This window comes from Brachyhypopomus gauderio, chromosome 12, assembly GCF_052324685.1.
Source record: "Brachyhypopomus gauderio isolate BG-103 chromosome 12, BGAUD_0.2, whole genome shotgun sequence".
NCBI lineage: Eukaryota > Metazoa > Chordata > Actinopteri > Gymnotiformes > Hypopomidae > Brachyhypopomus > Brachyhypopomus gauderio.
In genome coordinates this window covers 4,789,349-4,807,058 of record NC_135222.1, presented here as the reverse complement: position 1 = coordinate 4,807,058, position 17,710 = coordinate 4,789,349, and the positions used below count along the sequence as shown (strand labels likewise).

At 42.5% G+C, this 17,710-nt stretch overlaps 1 protein-coding gene across 1 annotated transcript; it reads left to right on the top strand.

The window, feature by feature from the left end:
• The first annotated feature begins 3,933 nt into the window (after nt 1–3,933).
• On the top strand, nt 3,934–14,163 carry onecut3a (one cut homeobox 3a). Its single transcript, XM_077024577.1, has 2 exons — nt 3,934–4,966; nt 13,856–14,163. The coding sequence occupies exons 1-2, from the start codon at nt 3,934–3,936 to the stop codon at nt 14,161–14,163; spliced, it is 1,341 nt and encodes a 446-aa protein (XP_076880692.1).
• The last annotated feature ends 3,547 nt before the right edge of the window (nt 14,164–17,710 follow it).

Genomic DNA, 17,710 nt, shown 5'->3' with positions numbered 1-17,710 from the left:
GGACTGTCAGTAATAGTAATACATATATATTATATATCATAATACTCTAAAGCTCAATTTATAGTCTAACATTTTTTTGTCTACAGGCTTCTTGTGCTTATTGAAAGCATAAAACGGTGCCTGAGAATTCTAGTGCCATTTACCAATCGATCAGAATGCGGATATATCGATCAGGGAGAGGCGCTATAGATCTCTTTTGTGGAGCAGTTTCAAATACACAGGTCTCTAAATCTATGCGCTCTACTAATTCTTTAACAAACAGTCCGTTAGCTTCACACTCTAGCTGTCCTTTAAAGTTTTTTTCGACTGGGCACATACTTTAGAAATGAGCGTCTTTAGAAATGAGTACCGTTAAAAACAACGTGAAACCTAAAACATAAATACAATAGGGTAACTTGAGTCAAACTATTAAAACTACGAGAAAACGTTAATATCAAATTTTAAAAGACGGACGCGCAGTCAAAAACGATAGAATACAGATTTATATCGTCAGACGAAATGACAATACAAAACAAACAACAAACAAAATAACGAGACTCGATAACCTTGTTTAACGTTTGAATTCTTCTGATAAACCATGGTCTGTACTCGTAGGCTGCGTTATTAATAGGAAAAAAACTTAATATAAAAGAAAAGGGTGAAAAGTAGCGTTAGACTGATGAAAATATACTTAAATAGGCCTATACTTAAACTGTATTAATTTATATTTTTATCTTTCATTTGCTCTTTGTATATATAGATGATGTAGCTATATTTATTTTATATAATCAAAGAATACATTAACAGGATGAAATATATAGAAATGTTTTATATAGAAATTGATTTATAACGCATGTTCTGGTGCTCGGACTTTTAACAGTTCTAAAATGTATTTTAACTGATTGCGTCTGTAAACAACATGCACACAACATGAACACAAAGCGCCTTGGTTTTGATTGTTTTCCCAAGCTGGCCTGCTCGCGTTTGGTTACCAATCATTATTTGCTGGGATTATCGTCGTATGCTATAGATTTTGCTTATGATTTAGTTATTTGATGGAGTCTGAAATCATCTCCTTTCATAACATGCCAATTTGACCAATTTACGCAACCTGTAGGCGTCGGGTTTGAGTTATCTCATCGAGGAGTCGAATGCATCCTCTAAAACCCTGACAGTCAAAACATTAAAATGCGCTTTCTTATTTCCAGGATATATGTTTTGTGAGCATTTTGTCACCAGTGTTACTTCTATAAACTAATGCACCGAAAGGAGGAGGCTATCCACCAGAAAACGAAGAATGAATGTAGGCCTTCGTTGTCGTGGGTTATTTTGTACAATGTACAATAATGTTTTTAATTTACTGTGTACGTCTTTAATCATGCACTAATCTCGAAAAAACGCAGGCTTGCATTTTACTCTACGCGATATAGTGAACGGGTTTGTTTAAAGACAACGCATTTGTCGTTTTCAGACTGCGCAATTAATATCCAACATCGGTGGTCTTGTGCATTCTTATTAGTATTTTGGTAGTTGGTTGATTTGAAATGAATTATAGGAATGCTTGACAGCCTGCTGTTACCTAGTAGATTCGGTATATTTTAGATTTATTAAGATCAAATCAAACCGCCTTTTCCTAAATCATATCCACAAAAAACTATCCTGTTTCAGAAACTAGTAGGCCTACTAACTGTTTTCCCCACAATTATCTATTGTTCACAACTAATGCAACATTCTGGTAACAGGTCAGTGGGTAGCATTAAAGTACATTCAATTATCCTGGAGCAAAGCATGATTTTTGTGAGTAGCAGATGACTAATCAATGCTGTAATCAATTGTACTAGAAACATGTGATCTTTTTCTGTGGCAGGCTACAAGCTCACTTCACCACATTAAAACAGCTATTTACTGTGATTGAGTTCACGTAATATAGAGTGAAGGGCATCTAAATAGATAAACTATGAACGGCTTAATGATAACTTTGGAGCAGCTTGTAGGCCTCTTTCCGATTGGGATTTCTAAAAAAGGCTGCGATTAGGTAGGTCAAGGGAGACGTTGTGGGGTTGGGTTCAGTAATTCAGTAAAATGATTAGCTTTTTGTTTCTTTATTTATTTGTCTGGTTTGTCGGTTAAATTCCCTTATGTAGGCGACACAGGTTTGTAGATGTCAAGTCCTGGAGTAGCAGGGTCAGTTATTATTTCCTGAACAAAGACAGATAATGCTCCCGCTTTCAAGAACAATCCAGTGACTTTTCAAAGTTTGTTAACCCTTCGGCGGAGGTAGAAAGACAGCAAAAATACACAAAAACCTACATTATGGCACGTGACATCATTATGATTTTTTGTTAACATATTTATTCTTGTCTATTTATGCTTCTTGCTTCTTGCACAGCACGTTCATTTATTCAATATGCTTTAGTATTTAATCATTATTTTACAAAACATTTATGACTGATTTCTAGCCAGTGCTTGTCCGAGCCGATCGAGTCTCAAAGACCAGGTTCAGTCTGTCTGTCTTTTGGTCAAATGAGTTATATAGCCTACAGTGTGGACGCTGTGAGTAGGAGACATTCTGTGAGTAAGATGATAGGCCTTTGGGCTCGAAGGCATAATTTGACTTGCAGCTGTTCCGCCTGTAGTTATCTATAAACCCATTCCTAGAGAAGTCGTATTTTACCCTGGTGTCGATCTGGCGTACTTATTGAATCTTCAGTTTATCGAGTAACGAATAGTCCATTAATTGGCAAGATGAACTGGAAATGATACGACCCAGTGTGTTTGTGACAACAGGCCTACAGATAAAGCTTATATGATTATACAAGTCAAAACTATGGAGCAATACTGCAGAAAAAGACGATTGTTTTAAAAATACGACAGGAAGAGCTAACCCTTTTGGAATAAACATATGATCAAATAATAGATGAAAGTAGCCTACAAACATGGTCAAACTTAAATTCCTCAAAATAAACTTATAAGCATATCAGGAAAGTGCTTAATCGCAAGGAAACCCTCGACGTACAAGTGGTCAGAGGTGCTCACACTGTTGTCTTCGTTAACTGTATTCGCTATATGAATATATAGGCCTCACTTGTTTACACATATAATTAGGACTTTAATGTAAATGATCTGGTGATTTCATATCGCTCAAAAGGAATTTGGCAAACACATTATCTTGTTGAGTTTGGGAAATCCATTAATATTTAACCTTTTAGACATTTTAACCAGGCGCCAGGTTGAGCAGCTTTATCAGGAAAAACTGATGAATCACGCCCATGAAGGAATCCCTAATAACTCACTGATTTCTAAGTGTGCAGTTAGGGCTACCGGTTCTGAAATTGGAATCCCTAATAACTCACTGATTTCTAAGTGTGCAGTTAGGGCTACCGGTTCTGAAATATATATATATATATATATATATATATATATATATATATATATATATATATATATATATATATATATATATATATATATATTCAAATGGCACTAAGAACTGCCAGATAGGCTATTACAACAACGACGGTGTCCGTCCAGACAGACGGTACTGGTGACGTCAAAGGCTGCACAGTCCGAGTAAAACGCTGTGAACATAGAGCGCGCGCCCAAGTACACTCGCATCTTCATCCTGCGCGCGACCACAGACAGGCACATTGGCTGCACATGCGAGACGTCCAGCAACGCAGGCGCTACGGTCAGTAAAATACGAGCGTTTACACACACCAGAGCGCAGGCGTGTGCGGTGGGACTGCAGAACCGCTCTCCCGCGAGATACCGAAGAGCTCGTAAAATGATGCTGGATTGACCGGAGTGGAGATCCTGGAATCAATGGCGCGGCTTTGAGATCGTTCAAAATTTATTGGAAAGGAGTGTGAGACGAGAGGGAGAGCGAAAGAGAAGGAGTGAAAGAGGGGTCAAAAAAAGAGAGAAAAGCGATAGGGAGAGAGGTGTATTTCAATCATGGAACTTACGATGGAGAACCTTGGGAACCTTCACGCCGTTTCACACTCACATCAAACGGGGGACTTGATGAACTCTCCTCACGCCCGGCAGTCGGCGTCGCATCGGAACTTAGTCCACGGGCGATCGACAATGGTATCCAGCATGGCCTCGATACTGGACGGCGCTGGGGAATATCGCACAGATCACTCATTGTCCGGTCCTCTTCATACAGCTATGACCATGTCTTGTGATTCCAGCATGAGTCTTAGCAGCACGTACACAACGCTGACGCCGTTACAGCACCTGCCTCCCATATCCACCGTCTCCGAGAAATTTCACCATCATCCGCACCCGCACGCTCATCACCATCCCGCTCACCAGCGCCTCGCCGCCGGTAACGTCAGCGGTAGCTTTACCCTGATGCGAGATGACCGGGGCCTCGCGTCTATGAGCAATTTATATGGCCATTATCCCAAAGACATTTCTGGTATGGGACAACCCTTGTCCCCTCTCTCGAACGGTCTTGGTCCTTTGCACAACTCTCAGCAACCTCTTAGCGCTTACGGTCCCGGAGCGCATCTATCCGGTGACAAGATGATCACCCCGGGAGGCTTTGAGACTCACGCGGCGATGCTTAGCAGGGGTGACGAGCATATAGCGCGAGGATTGGGCGGTCATGGCGCTGGAATCATGTCCACTCTCAACGGTATTCACCATCATGGTCACTCACACTCTCAGGCAAACGGATCTATGCTTTCGGAGCGAGACAGACACGCGGCGGGAGGCGGGCAGGGTAGTGCATCCGGACAGGTAGAGGAAATAAACACCAAAGAGGTGGCACAGCGAATAACGGCGGAACTCAAAAGGTACAGCATTCCACAGGCCATCTTCGCCCAGCGAATCTTGTCTCGTTCTCAAGGAACGCTCTCTGATCTCCTGCGGAACCCTAAACCCTGGAGTAAACTAAAGTCAGGGCGCGAGACGTTCCGAAGGATGTGGAAGTGGCTGCAGGAACCAGAGTTCCAGCGCATGTCGGCCCTTAGACTCGCAGGTGTGTAAAGGTGCTTATGTTAACAGGTTCATAGGTCAATTATAAGCATGGCGACCGGAAATCGGCTATAGAGGCTTCACTGCTCACACACAAAAACACGTCGATTTACCTATGGAGGTGCCATTAAATCGGTGCTGACTGCAAATCCATAAACTACAAAACAAACAAAATCTATAACATTTTTTTCTGTGGCTTTAATTTTCTTTTTGGTTATTTTATGATTACATAAAATTCTCATTGTTGATCATTCTCACACGTTTGGGCGACTTCTTGTTATGGGTCGGTGTGCAGCAACAGGGTTCAGCTTGTTTCTGGGAATCACAGAAGCCTGTAAGGGATTTTTTCCAGTGTCTTCCAGGATGCAGTTTAAATTAGTCTCAAAATATATTACTATTTTCTGTCCGATAAAGGCACTATCAGTGAAATGTCTTGAGATCGTTATTCTAGCGTTAGCCTAGAATTATAATTTTTGAGTGTATGTGGGTCCAAACCTGATATTCCGAATAACACGAATAATGAACGTTGTTTTATCAGATGCTGTAGATTATTCAAGGCCAGCACACCTTATCTGTAGACGCTTTATGTGTGAATTTCAGTTAATATAATTTAGCTAAAGTTGTTTCTTACATTGATAGCCATCTTCTTAAAACAAAATCGATTCCATTAAACTACAGACTTACAGGTTACTCCTTCGTGAAACGTTTACTTACAAGCCACAAACTTAAAGGACCATCTTGCATGTAAAATAATGGCAGAATTTCATCTGTTCATTGTTTCACCTGACACAGAAAAGTAGTGTCATGCCTCACTTACACTTGTCGTATTTCAGTTGAAGGTTCAATTAACTAGGCTATAGTGGCATATTTTAGTTCCGGTCAATGCCCCGCTGAAAAGCACTTAATGAAATGTAAATTGTTCCTTTGCGCATTTAAAGCGGTTCTGGTAAATAAAGATTTAAACACTATTAAATTGTCCCCTTAAGTACCATAGCTGTTAAAGCTAATTGTCCGTCGAGATTTTTTTCTTTCAACACTCCATTAAAACCAGGAGCTTTCTTTAAAAGGAGTTCAGCTTCTGGTGCCACAGGTAGGCGACTGTAATAAAGCTCTGTTTATCATATTATAATAACAGAATATTTGCATTATTATGCATAAACAAAATTATGCTGATATTTTGGTATCCTAGCGTGATATCAAACGTATCAAGCAGTATAGAGATTCTGCACATAACACCTCAAATGTATAGGTTACATACGTTCTGTTCTTTACTGTTACCAAACAACCACACACTTTAAATCATATTGTGTGGCTATTGGAAAATGATATTATGCAGATAGCAGCAAACCGCTAATTCCTACAACTTAACCGTCTTCAGCATGTGCTGTGTTTAGATGGAATGATGTAACCACAAAGCCTGTGCAAATTAAGGCGGTACGATTTTACTTACTGCATTTACATGTGCATTTACGCACTGGTCGCGTGTAGTTGGGGGTTGTGTTTCAAAGGGAATGAAAGAACACCACACGCCCGGCAACCTCAATCAATACATTTAAATTACTATTCCAAATTCATCACAGTCACAAAATCAATGCCGTTGTTTTGCTTGGTAAATGTGAAAATAGCCTATCAGTGTTTGGGAGCACAGTTGTCATCGTCTCTTTTGGACTTTTCAAGAAAAACTACTAAAATAGGTTCATTTTCTATCATTTTCTTTATATAAATATATAAATCCAAGTAATTTATGAATAGCGTCCACCAGAGCTCAAATTGTGTTTTCGGTGTTACATTTTGTGTTACAAGATGAACACAGATCATGGTTGCATTGTTGCTACTGTTGTGCAGAGGGTGGTTGGTACTCTAATGTTTATGCAAAAGAAAAGGTAGTACTAAACAGAAATGAATAAAACACAAATCAGATATCAGCATCTGTGCGGATGGAAAATAGACTTTTAAAGATTGCATTAACTATGAAAAACAATTCGCATCAGCAGAATTCCACACTCCATCTCAATGTATTTGGTCGGGTCGATGCAGCGATCGATAAAGATAGCCAGTGCATCTATCAATTATTCCAGTTCAGCACTCTCTCCCATTGGAGCCTCTCTCTGGATATAGGCTTTTTAGATTACGGAAATAACACATTTTATTGTGCACTTCTTGCGCCCCTTCGTGTAATCAAATATCTACGGAGAAAATTGAGGTTTCGTTTTAAAATCTGGAGTTATGCAGGAGGCCTTAATTTAACTAAGCAGGGCCAAATTAAGACTGAAATAAATGAAAAGAAATTGAAATAAACTTTGACTAAATGAATTATAACGTGCCTTATGCATGTGTTGCCGTCTGTTACGTTCTAGGAGAAAAATGATGAGGACGTTCATGATGGTTGCATCATTTCTGCCCAACTGTAAGATTTCTGAGTCGTCAGTCTATCAGTGTGAGACGCAATTGATTTAGGATTTGGAATCTAGGCATTTTCCGAGGAGACAGGTTTAGACAGGAACCGAAAATGATCGATATCCACATTAATAATTGATAGATGGTGAGAGATAGATGGTAATGCCTCGGTTATGGAGATACTCGCGTGCCCCCATATTTTTTTTTTATAATTGTACGCGTGACAGTAAGTCTGGGGTAAGGCTGTCCGGAGTTCACGCAAAGCTAGTCATATAAATGCTCGTGTTGAGGGTCAGGACTGGGATTGCTGGACATATAAACATCCTCATAGAATACACCACACCTACATTGATGGTAGACTATATTTAACCAGCAGTGAATTTGTATTGATCTCCTCTACCCTTTCAATAACTAAAGCTGTCACGGACAGACGAACAGAACCTTATTCCCCATACAGTACCCCATCGTGGTTTACGGTCAGCGTTGAACTGAGCCGTATTCACGTTGTTATCGCTGAAAGAACAAAATCACACACATAACTAAACGCTAGCTCCAGGACGTAGGTTTGCGGTCTTTCTTCCTCATGCATTCACAGAAGATGGTGTCATCGTAAATGAAACCCTAAGATACAAAACTGTTGCTGCTACAGCGGCTAAAACGCTGTCTATTGTAGCTTTCTTGTGCAAAATGCGATGTTCACCCGCGAAAATGGATCGATAGGAAGGAGTGACCTTTAAATCAAATTGTAAGGAGCCCGGTCCACTAGGATCACATCAAAGGGTTCAATGGCATTACCTCATCACATGCTCGAGAGAGATTCAGTTGATCAGAGCTGAATTAAAGACATAACTCATTTGACTGCAGCGTGTAACTTACAAACTTGGATAATTCAACCGAGTTCCTCTCTTTCAAAACTTGTACGCGCCGTGGTCAATAAAGTCAAAACCACAGGCCACAAGGGCAAAGCTAGACGCGGTTCGGTCCGGTTATGACACCTCTCACAGCGGCGGAAGCTCTTGAGACAAGCTGTTCCTCAATCAATGCGGTCGGGTCGTATTAAAAAAAACTACAAAATAACTGGACACGTGGAGTTTAGAAACCGAGGTAGCAATTCACCAGCTACCACGTGTTGTCTGCCTAATGTCCGTATGTTCACAGTAATTTGTTTAACATTTGAGGAGCGGTGTCAGGTGCCACTAAACAGAGAGGTGCATTTCAATTTATGAAATCGTTACCAAATCGTCTTGAAAGTTACATTTTAAGATAAAACAACACTTTATATGTGGTGTGACGTGATGTCATGACAATAGGCCCTGTACGTATCCTGCAATGTGATCACATGGGCAGCAGCACTTTACAGCTTGGATTCAGTTGACGAGGTGCTGACTGGATGTTTATGTAAAGATCACTGTGCTTGACTCGACTTTTCTTCGCTACCTCCCTTGTCATCTGACTCTCTCACAGGACTGAACTTTGGATGATTAGAGTCCCACTGATAACAGTGACGGCCATTCAATAAATCAAAATAAATAAAAGATAAAATTAGTCAGCTGTGTCATAAACAGAGTGTAACCTAATTGCCCAAAGTAAATACCGTGGAGTCCATGGACACTGAAGGGTGTGAACAGTGAGTGTTGTCCAAATACAGCTAGCATGCTATTCTAGTGATTTCTGTTTGGTGAAATGAAATATTGAGTTTTAATGAATGTGTAGTCTATATTGTTTTTATTTGGGGCCCACACAAGTTATAAGTAAAGAAAGTAGTTGACTGTCCCCAAAAACAACACAGCTAAACCAATTAAAATTAATCAAATTCTCCAAAACAAACATCTTTCATGCATTAAAGTACTTTAATGCATACAGAACCTCAGTGGAATCTACCATTGGACATTTAACAAATATTTCTAGCCTTGATTTTGCTGTCTCATAGGTTAATGTGGTAGTAGCAAATGTGAGGAACAACCAGCCCATATTATCCTGTGGTCTTCTTAAGAGCTGTAGACCACCACTCTTCTGAGATAGGTTACAATTCTGTTCTTCCTCAGTATGTGTTCTATAACCTTAAAATAATACCCTATGTAGTTGAAAACCCGTTTGCTGGGAACACAGATAATCAAGTTTCTATTCTAGTAGCCTGTTCAGAATACCTGTTCCTTCAATGTGAGAGGTCAAATTGAGATGTCAGGGGTCAAGCATGGTGATCTTATGAAGCACTTTGACACCAAATAGGATCATATTATCACTCTTTCTTCCAGGAGAGGTGTGGCAGGGACGATTAGGGACAGGGCCGGAGTGGGACACTTTTTCAGCCCAGGAGTTTCATGCCCAAATCCGGCCCAAAATTATTTTCCCCTCCCAATCGGCCCATACTAGAGATTGACATGAGCCGGCCCATCGGGAATCCTCCCGAATCTCCCGATTAGCCACTCCGGCTCTGATTAGGGGTGTGGCCTGCTGTTTACTGGGGCTTCATCCTTTAATGAGTTCATGTGGTGAGCTGCTCCACCTTGTGATCTCATGTCTTCAGGTGCATATTAGATAGGTCCCAGGTATTTTATTGGTCGACCTATTGGTGCTAGACCTAATCCCTGAAAAGCTGTGGAACTCCATAATGACAGCTGAACACCGACTAAACTAAACTCATAACCACTAGTCATAAAACATCAGTTTTAGCCAGCTGAGCTACTGGGAAGAGTTAGTAAGGTTTCTGATGTGCCGTCTAAACCTTAAGGTCAAGTAGAATCCTCCAGGCGAATAAACCAGCACTTCCCAGAATTGTAAGGTAGCTTTGGATCACATTTTCCACTCCAGAAAGGGAAAATACTTCTATACTTCTATACTAAAGGAATAAACCCAAAACAACATTCTTAGATAAATAAAATAAAATAAAATAAAGACGTTTTTAACAGAGATACGTTTTGTGCTGTATTAATGGGAGCAAGATATGTGTGAAAGTAGTCCTAAAAGTCCAGGCTATGTGAGCAGATCTGCTGTGCCTCATTCGGTACTCCTGTTTGGGGCTGACTGCAGGCATCACGGTGCCTTGACCCCCCAACTGTCTACTTGAAACAGGCCATGCAAAAGGCACACAGACCTCTGCAGCAACATCTGTGTGAGTGTGTTGCAATGTTTTTGCATTTAATTATGACATGAAGTGTTACATAATGCTTTGACCAGACAGAATACTGTAACATTAATATGGTCAAATATACTTGAATGGTTTGAGTGACTTGTGCAGTCTTGCCTGCTTTATACACTCACACACTCTTCAGGATGCGCTCTGTTCAATGGTATTTGGGCATGTCAGACAAAGCCTTTGGCATCTTTTCTGAGCACCCAACACTACCAAGAAGGTAGTGATAGGTCATGACACATTATTCATAAATAATGTAATTGATTTTAAAAACCAAAGTGTAGATAAGACATATGTCAAAGAGAGTCATGGTTAAGCCAAGAGGAAGCAATTTTCCAAATTACAAGCTTATTAGGCGCATACCAAGCTTCCCTAATTATATTTTAAAGTAATGAGTGGAGTATTTAGTGTCTCAGAGTATAGAATGGCATTCAGGTCTATAGCCAATAACGTCTTTCAGTCCACGAATGCTGAAACCAGGCGAGCGGCTGTAAAAATTCACAGCTCTGGTCTTGGCTTTAATGTGGACACTGAACACGTTTAGTTATTCCTCAAACGAAAGGAAATAAATGTAAAAACACAAATAAACCTATGTGTACGTCAGCAGGAAAGTAAAGAAATGCTGTTTGATTTGATGATCTGACGTCATAGCGTAAATAAACAGAAAAGAATGTTGCAATAATATCGCTCTAGGAGGCCGTGTGAGCGCGCATTCAATATCAATGAATTATATTTCATTTATGTGTTTAGCATTATCTTTTAAAATCGTATGTATTGTTATTCCAGGCTTTAAAAGTGTACAGGTAAAATACAACCCTTCATTTCTGCTGCATAAATTAACTGAAAGAAATGAATTTCACACACTCGGTATTCGCGGCTCTATCGACCAGCGCAGTAAACCAGGCCTACGCTTTATTCTAAGAGCAACAACACAAGCTCTGTAACAAAATAATATATATTTTCTATAGCATAATAGTGCCTTACACTATGTTGATGTATCTGCTTTATGGGATATTGTTATTTAATGCCTTAAAAGTTTTCTCGCTAGCAAGTTGTAGAATTAAATGATTAGGCTATACATTAATAGCACCATAATAAATTATGTGGCATACTAAAGGACTATGTGTCGTTTGGTTATATAAGTGATCAGTGACTAAGACTAAAATTTAATTCAAGTAAAATAGTAGAAGGCTACAAGCTTAACTGTCGGATAAGGTGAGGTGAGATAGCGTTTTGCATATTCCACCAGAAACTGGGTCGCTTAGGCGAGACCAGCCGTGATGATGGTCAGATTTACTCTGCTTGCCTACACCGTAGTCCTAAACGAGACCACGTGTATAAATATACAGGTTAATAACCTGTAATTTAAATAAAATGTGAAGGAGACTATAAATGTGAAGTAGATTATAAATGTACACTTTCAAAATAACGTAGAGTTCTCTACGTTTATTTGTTCTCTGAATTTCAGATGTAATGGTCAAGTGTTTAAAAAGGTTGAGGGGTGTTTGCACTCCTGGCCACATATATGTGATGCTGCCTCAGTCATGCAGCTCGGCTTTATTTATCAAGATACGTTTTCTTTGATCTGTGTTTGTGAAACGTGTTACGCGAGAGGCCAATTTCTAAATTCCAGGCAACATAATCTGCAGAAACACTTCTCCATTCTTCGCGCGTGTTTCTGTGCGTAGTGCAACTCTGTGCAGTGAAGCTGTAGTCTGCAGCCTTCGATTTCTTTTTCAGTAATCAGGGCTCCCTTCCCCACTGGTCGATCACTATTGATTACAAAAGCCAGTTGTTCACACCAGGGAATATCGCCAGCGACACCTACCGACAAGGACATGCTATAATAATACAAACCTAGCCTTCGGGAGAAACGTATATATCTCCAAAGCACCTGATTTAGAGGAGTGAAAATACAAAAACTTGTCCTAAAAGGGGTCCCTTGTCCGGGACAGATAGCCACTGCTCTAGTTATTGTGTTACGTCTGGCGTCCTACATAACGAGGCATCCCGCCGTAAGCAGTTTTAAACTCTGATTGTCATCTCATGCTTTCGTTTTTTTCATTAACGTGAGGCTGAATGTCTGTAAATAAATAAATAAATAAATGAGTCCGTGTTTTAAAACAAATGGAAAGAAAACAAGTAATGTAATGTAAAAACAATTACTACAGTAGCATTTCTGTTTAAGTGGGTGGTGGTGGTGTGTGTGTGTGCGCGCGCATCAGTGAAAGCAATGAGGAATATGAACATGATGGATATGGTCCAGGAGGTTAGACGCCTGTGGTAAACCGATTTGACTGTGAGAGGTGACGTGATCAATGCACTCCAAGTCTCTGTAATTAGATACATGGACCCGCAGTTCTAGCCATTGCTTGCTTAAAGGCGCATACACACACACACACACACACACACACACACACACACACACACACACACACACACACACACACACACACACACACACACACACACACACAGACACAGACACAGACACAGACACACACACACACACAGGTTAAGGGTACAGCAAAGCTGCCGTGAGCTGTTTTTATTTATGCTCTGACATTTTTATAACTCCCCATAGAAGACAGAAGCAGATAGTGACGCACATGACAGAACCGGAATACTGCCGCACTGGCTCGCCACATTCATACTGAAGGCGCGTTTTGGTGTGAATGCAGTAGGGTGGACGGGGTGAAGGGCAGTTATAAATATCCCTCCTCTCACAGTGTGTCAGATAGTCCTCCAGCGGCTCCTGTTTGAAGTCACAGACTGCAAACCTGCTGGAGGGAGATCCAGACTTTAGTCCCCGCGGACGACCCCCCCCCCCCCCCCCCACACACACACACGAAAGCGGTACAGGTCAATATCACCCTTATGCTTTCTCCATCGCCTGCACACATGCATACGCACATACACACGTACACAAAAGCTCCGCGGCCCTGGACGCTTCTGTACACCAGCCACTCTCTCTCCCACCCAGAGCCCAAACTGCATTAATATTGAATCAAACAGCAGTGTCTCTAACGACCGGTCTGAAGTGCTCACTGCTGGCCCGCTCCCTGTCTGCTCTCTTTAAAGGGATGATTTTTGCTCTCCAGGGACGCACAATGGATTCGTCTTAAATCACTTTTAATCCACGGGCAAACAACAGAGGCCAAAAAAATGTCCACTCCACGCGAGTGGTTAATCTGCCGCGCCGGCTCCTGCGCGTATTTCTGTATGGAGCACAAACAAAGGAGCTAATGAGTTTTCTGCTGTTTCTTTTGTCTACCACCCCCTACACCCACCTCCACCCCCACCCCCACACACCCCTCCCGCTCCGCATCTCCTCCCCCTCTCCTCCTCCCTACCCCACCACAGCCTGTAAGCGGAAGGAGCAGGAACAGCTCAAGGAACGCAGCGTGGTGCCCAAGAAGCAGCGGCTGGTCTTCACCGACCTGCAGCGCCGCACGCTCGTCGCCATCTTCAAGGAGAACCGGCGGCCGAGCAAGGAGATGCAGGTGACCATCGCTCAGCAGCTGGGCCTGGAGCTCTCCACCGTCAGCAACTTCTTCATGAACGCGCGCCGCCGGTGTGTGGACCGCTGGCACGACGAACACCAGCACGGCCTAGGCGCCGGGCCCGCACAGCCCACCGCCGGCCCCTCCGCCGCCTTCTCCAAGGCTTGAGGGGGCAGGCCGGAGGGGAGCCCCCCGCAGGGGGGGGGGGGGGGGCGCTGACAGCCAGTCTCCCCCTGCCGCCAGCTACGTTTCCGTCGATGCGGTATTTTACCTCAGCAGGACTGTTAGGAGCCAGGTCAGAAATCTGGATATGTCTCAACCTCGGGGGGGGGGGGGGGGGGGGGGGGGCAGGCGTCGGTCGTTGCCCACGTGTCGAGCCGTTCTGTTGCCCCCTACTGAAGTGGCCCCGCCCCCCTCCCCCCAGCGTCCATTCATTGGACCGCATCGATCTCCACACTTCCACACGCGAACGTGTGGACAAGAAGGCCAAAGATCTACACGCAAGAAAAGGGCAGCAATTCACAGCACAGTCGGCCCATTGGCTCTCCTGGGCTTTCATCAGAGAGCCGCCTCTCTCACCATCCTCCACTACAGTCGCTATATCCTAACGGTCGTCTCGTAGCGCCTCTCCGATCATACACTATGCTAATGAAAGACCAATCGATGTAGACGCCTCGACCTCCACTGAAGGTGAAAGATAATGTAGTTTCCCCAGCGACGATCTTGCAGGCCTGCCGTTTCGGTTTATTTTGCACAGATGAAGGCTTGTTGGGGGAGTTTTACTCCTGTCGTCAATGAGTGAAACGCGTTACTTCACTGGACGGTTCGGCCAAAAACATGTCTGTCTTTGTCGTGCTGGCAAGCTCAGTCGGTCCCTAATCAGCACACGACAACCGAGTCATCTAATGCACAATGAGTGTGGCCATCATCCAGCATGCACAGGACCACAGTGCCACCTGCTGGTTACAAGGGTGCAATGCAGTCAATAATGGTGCATCATTATCAAGAATCTGATTTCTAGAGGCAGACAACACTTCGATAGCTCCAAAAGCAGCCTTAGCAGCAATGAGGTTTTTTCCCCCCATGTTTTTAACTTCATGAAAGATGTCAATCACAAATAGGTCAATTGTTTCAGGCAAAGAAGAAAATACAGATACACACATTCACACAAGTCTTTGTTACAGCACATTAGCACAAACGGTAGATTCGTATTGACTGATTATCCAGTTACTGCTAAGGCTTAGTTAAACTTTACAAAAATGCAGAAAATCTTAAAATTCTGCCTGTTACAGACACAATACTGAAATATTTTTGACAAATCAAATCTCCAGTTGAGTTTACCTTAGAATGAAATGTGTGGTAAACTATAACCATCAAATATTACAAAGAATGAGTGCCAATAATATTTGCCTTAATACAATCGGAAGAACTCTTATCTGCATCCACACTAGCTGCACACCTGTGATCGGCAATATATACCAAAGAAGTCAACAGAGTTAGAATTCACATTTTAACAGCAAAAATACAGAATTCCCAGTTTTAGGCTATTTAATATAGATTCAGGAAAACTCATCAGACACATCTACAGCTACATCACACTGTACCACTCTATCTTTGTTTCTCTACCTCTCTCCCTGTGTTCCCAACTGTCCTCTCACACCCCCATTACCCTGTCTGTCTGTCTACTTTCCCTTCACTTTGTAATATTGATGCGGGTAATTGGTACCATAGACATAACGTTTCTATTTCTTCTTACTATCGTAATTTGTTGTGCATACGTAAAGGCACCTTGCTGACGATTTGAAAACTTTGAGACGGAGGGACTGTGAACGAATAAGGAGGAGGGAATATGCTGTGCTCCTCGCGAACTGCCTCGGCAGGTGGAGGGAGACACTTTTGAGAAAAGTGAACTGCGGGGGCCTAAAGGATGATGCATCCTCGTCCGTGTCCAAAAACCCAGCAGAAGACGCCCAGCTCCAGAAGACCCTCCACGCCCAGCTCTGCTGCAGGATTTCAGAGAGGGGGCAGATCGCTGCAGGCGTCTTCGGTCCAAGGTGTGTGACTTCGTCTCCATGTGAGACAGAGAACCGTCTGGGCCTACCGGCGCCGTGGCGAAACGAGGAACGCGAAGACCTGAACTCAACTTGCTCTGAGCATTGAGTTCCAAGCATATGGTGAGGAGATGTGTGGTGGGAATCAGTAGGAATCCGTGTACATTATCTGTGTACATTATCTGTTAAACATGAGCTTTTGTGTGTAGTGAGAACCAGTGTGGCTACCTCACTGAGCTGAGTGGTTTGTAAAACATCCACTAATACCAAAGATTTTTCAGCCTGCCAGTCCTGTGTTGCCAGGGGAAAGCTGTTGTATGCCAAATAGCCGTAAACCTGCATGAAATGGTAAAAGCTTTCTCTCACACACACACACACACACACACACACACACACACACACACACACACACACACACACACACACACACTTACTAGACAGCGCAGTCGGACTGCACAGTGCCACATTAAGGGAGGTGGTGGCTATGCAGATAGAGTTGAGTGCCTTTTCCCTTCAACCACGGGTGGGACTACGCTGGTATACACAAGCACACGTGTACACTTGCAAGACATGCGCACACAGGTACATACATACACACGAGCATGCACACGTCATATGCCACTCTAGAAAGCACGGAGAAACTCAGAAAGGGCGAAACAAATGACTTGAATCAAATCCCTCTTACTGTAGTTCAAGCACTTTATCAACAACAACAGCTTTGTACTGTGTCGGATCTGTTTGTTCAGTCATACATTCTGTTATATTCTCTGCAGTGGTATGAGGGCAGCTTAAACATTTCGGGCACATTTGGACATCTGGATATCTGAGTTTCAGATGAATGCTTGAAATAGATTAAGATGACTTAATCCAACATTTGCCGCTTGTAAAAAACACTAAAATAATCTGAAATCTAATTTTGGAAGAAAAGATTTTACAGCAGAAAGCGTAGTGTGTCTTGTTGCTGTCTGGTTTCAACTGCATTTGTGCACACACGAAAACTCACAATACGCCCAAAATCACGAACACGCAGAATGTCTTAAAAGACAAAATGGGGATTGCCCACCTAAAAGCCCATAACCTAAATCTGGAGGAGATCTGGTGTAAAGTTCAGGAGTGGCTGTTGTGGAGATACACCGCCTCCCAACTGCTCCGACAAACTGACTTTGTTTGAGAGTTGTAGATTGTTTCATCTTAATCTGTTCAAATGAAATGGCATTCAGATATCCATAGTACATTTCACAAGAGCATTCAGTCCTCCACTTCCTTTAGAATGGCGTTTGCGACTAGAGTTTTGTTGTACGGCTCGATCTGCTTAAGTATATCCGGCCACCACTAATAAAGATTACCTGAAGTGGGCCAACAGAGAGGCGGATTGCAGGAGAGCTCTGAGGAGGCGTGTGACAGAATGGCGTCAGACCGTCTCCCTGTCACCTTCCCAATGTGGTCTAAATGGAGTGGTTAAGGGGTTATTTGAGGTTTGAAGTGTTTTAAGACCCTTTTCTTATCTACCTGAATGTTCCATGAAGAACTGAGGAGACTGTTCTGAGACAAATGACGCAGTGCTAGCAGTGCTAGGTTTTCCTGTCACGTTCTCCCCCATGGTAAACACTAGGACCAGGCAGGCAGGTGTTGACAATTAATTCTGAAATACCTCAAACATTTTC

Bases quoted from the DNA above. Each gene is read 5' to 3' on its own strand.
- onecut3a (XM_077024577.1), top strand. From the start codon at position 3,934: ATGGAACTTACGATGGAGAACCTTGGGAACCTTCACGCCGTTTCACAC. The intron at 4,967-13,855 runs GTGTGTAAAGGT...ACCCCACCACAG, and splicing joins GTCGGCCCTTAGACTCGCAG to CCTGTAAGCGGAAGGAGCAG.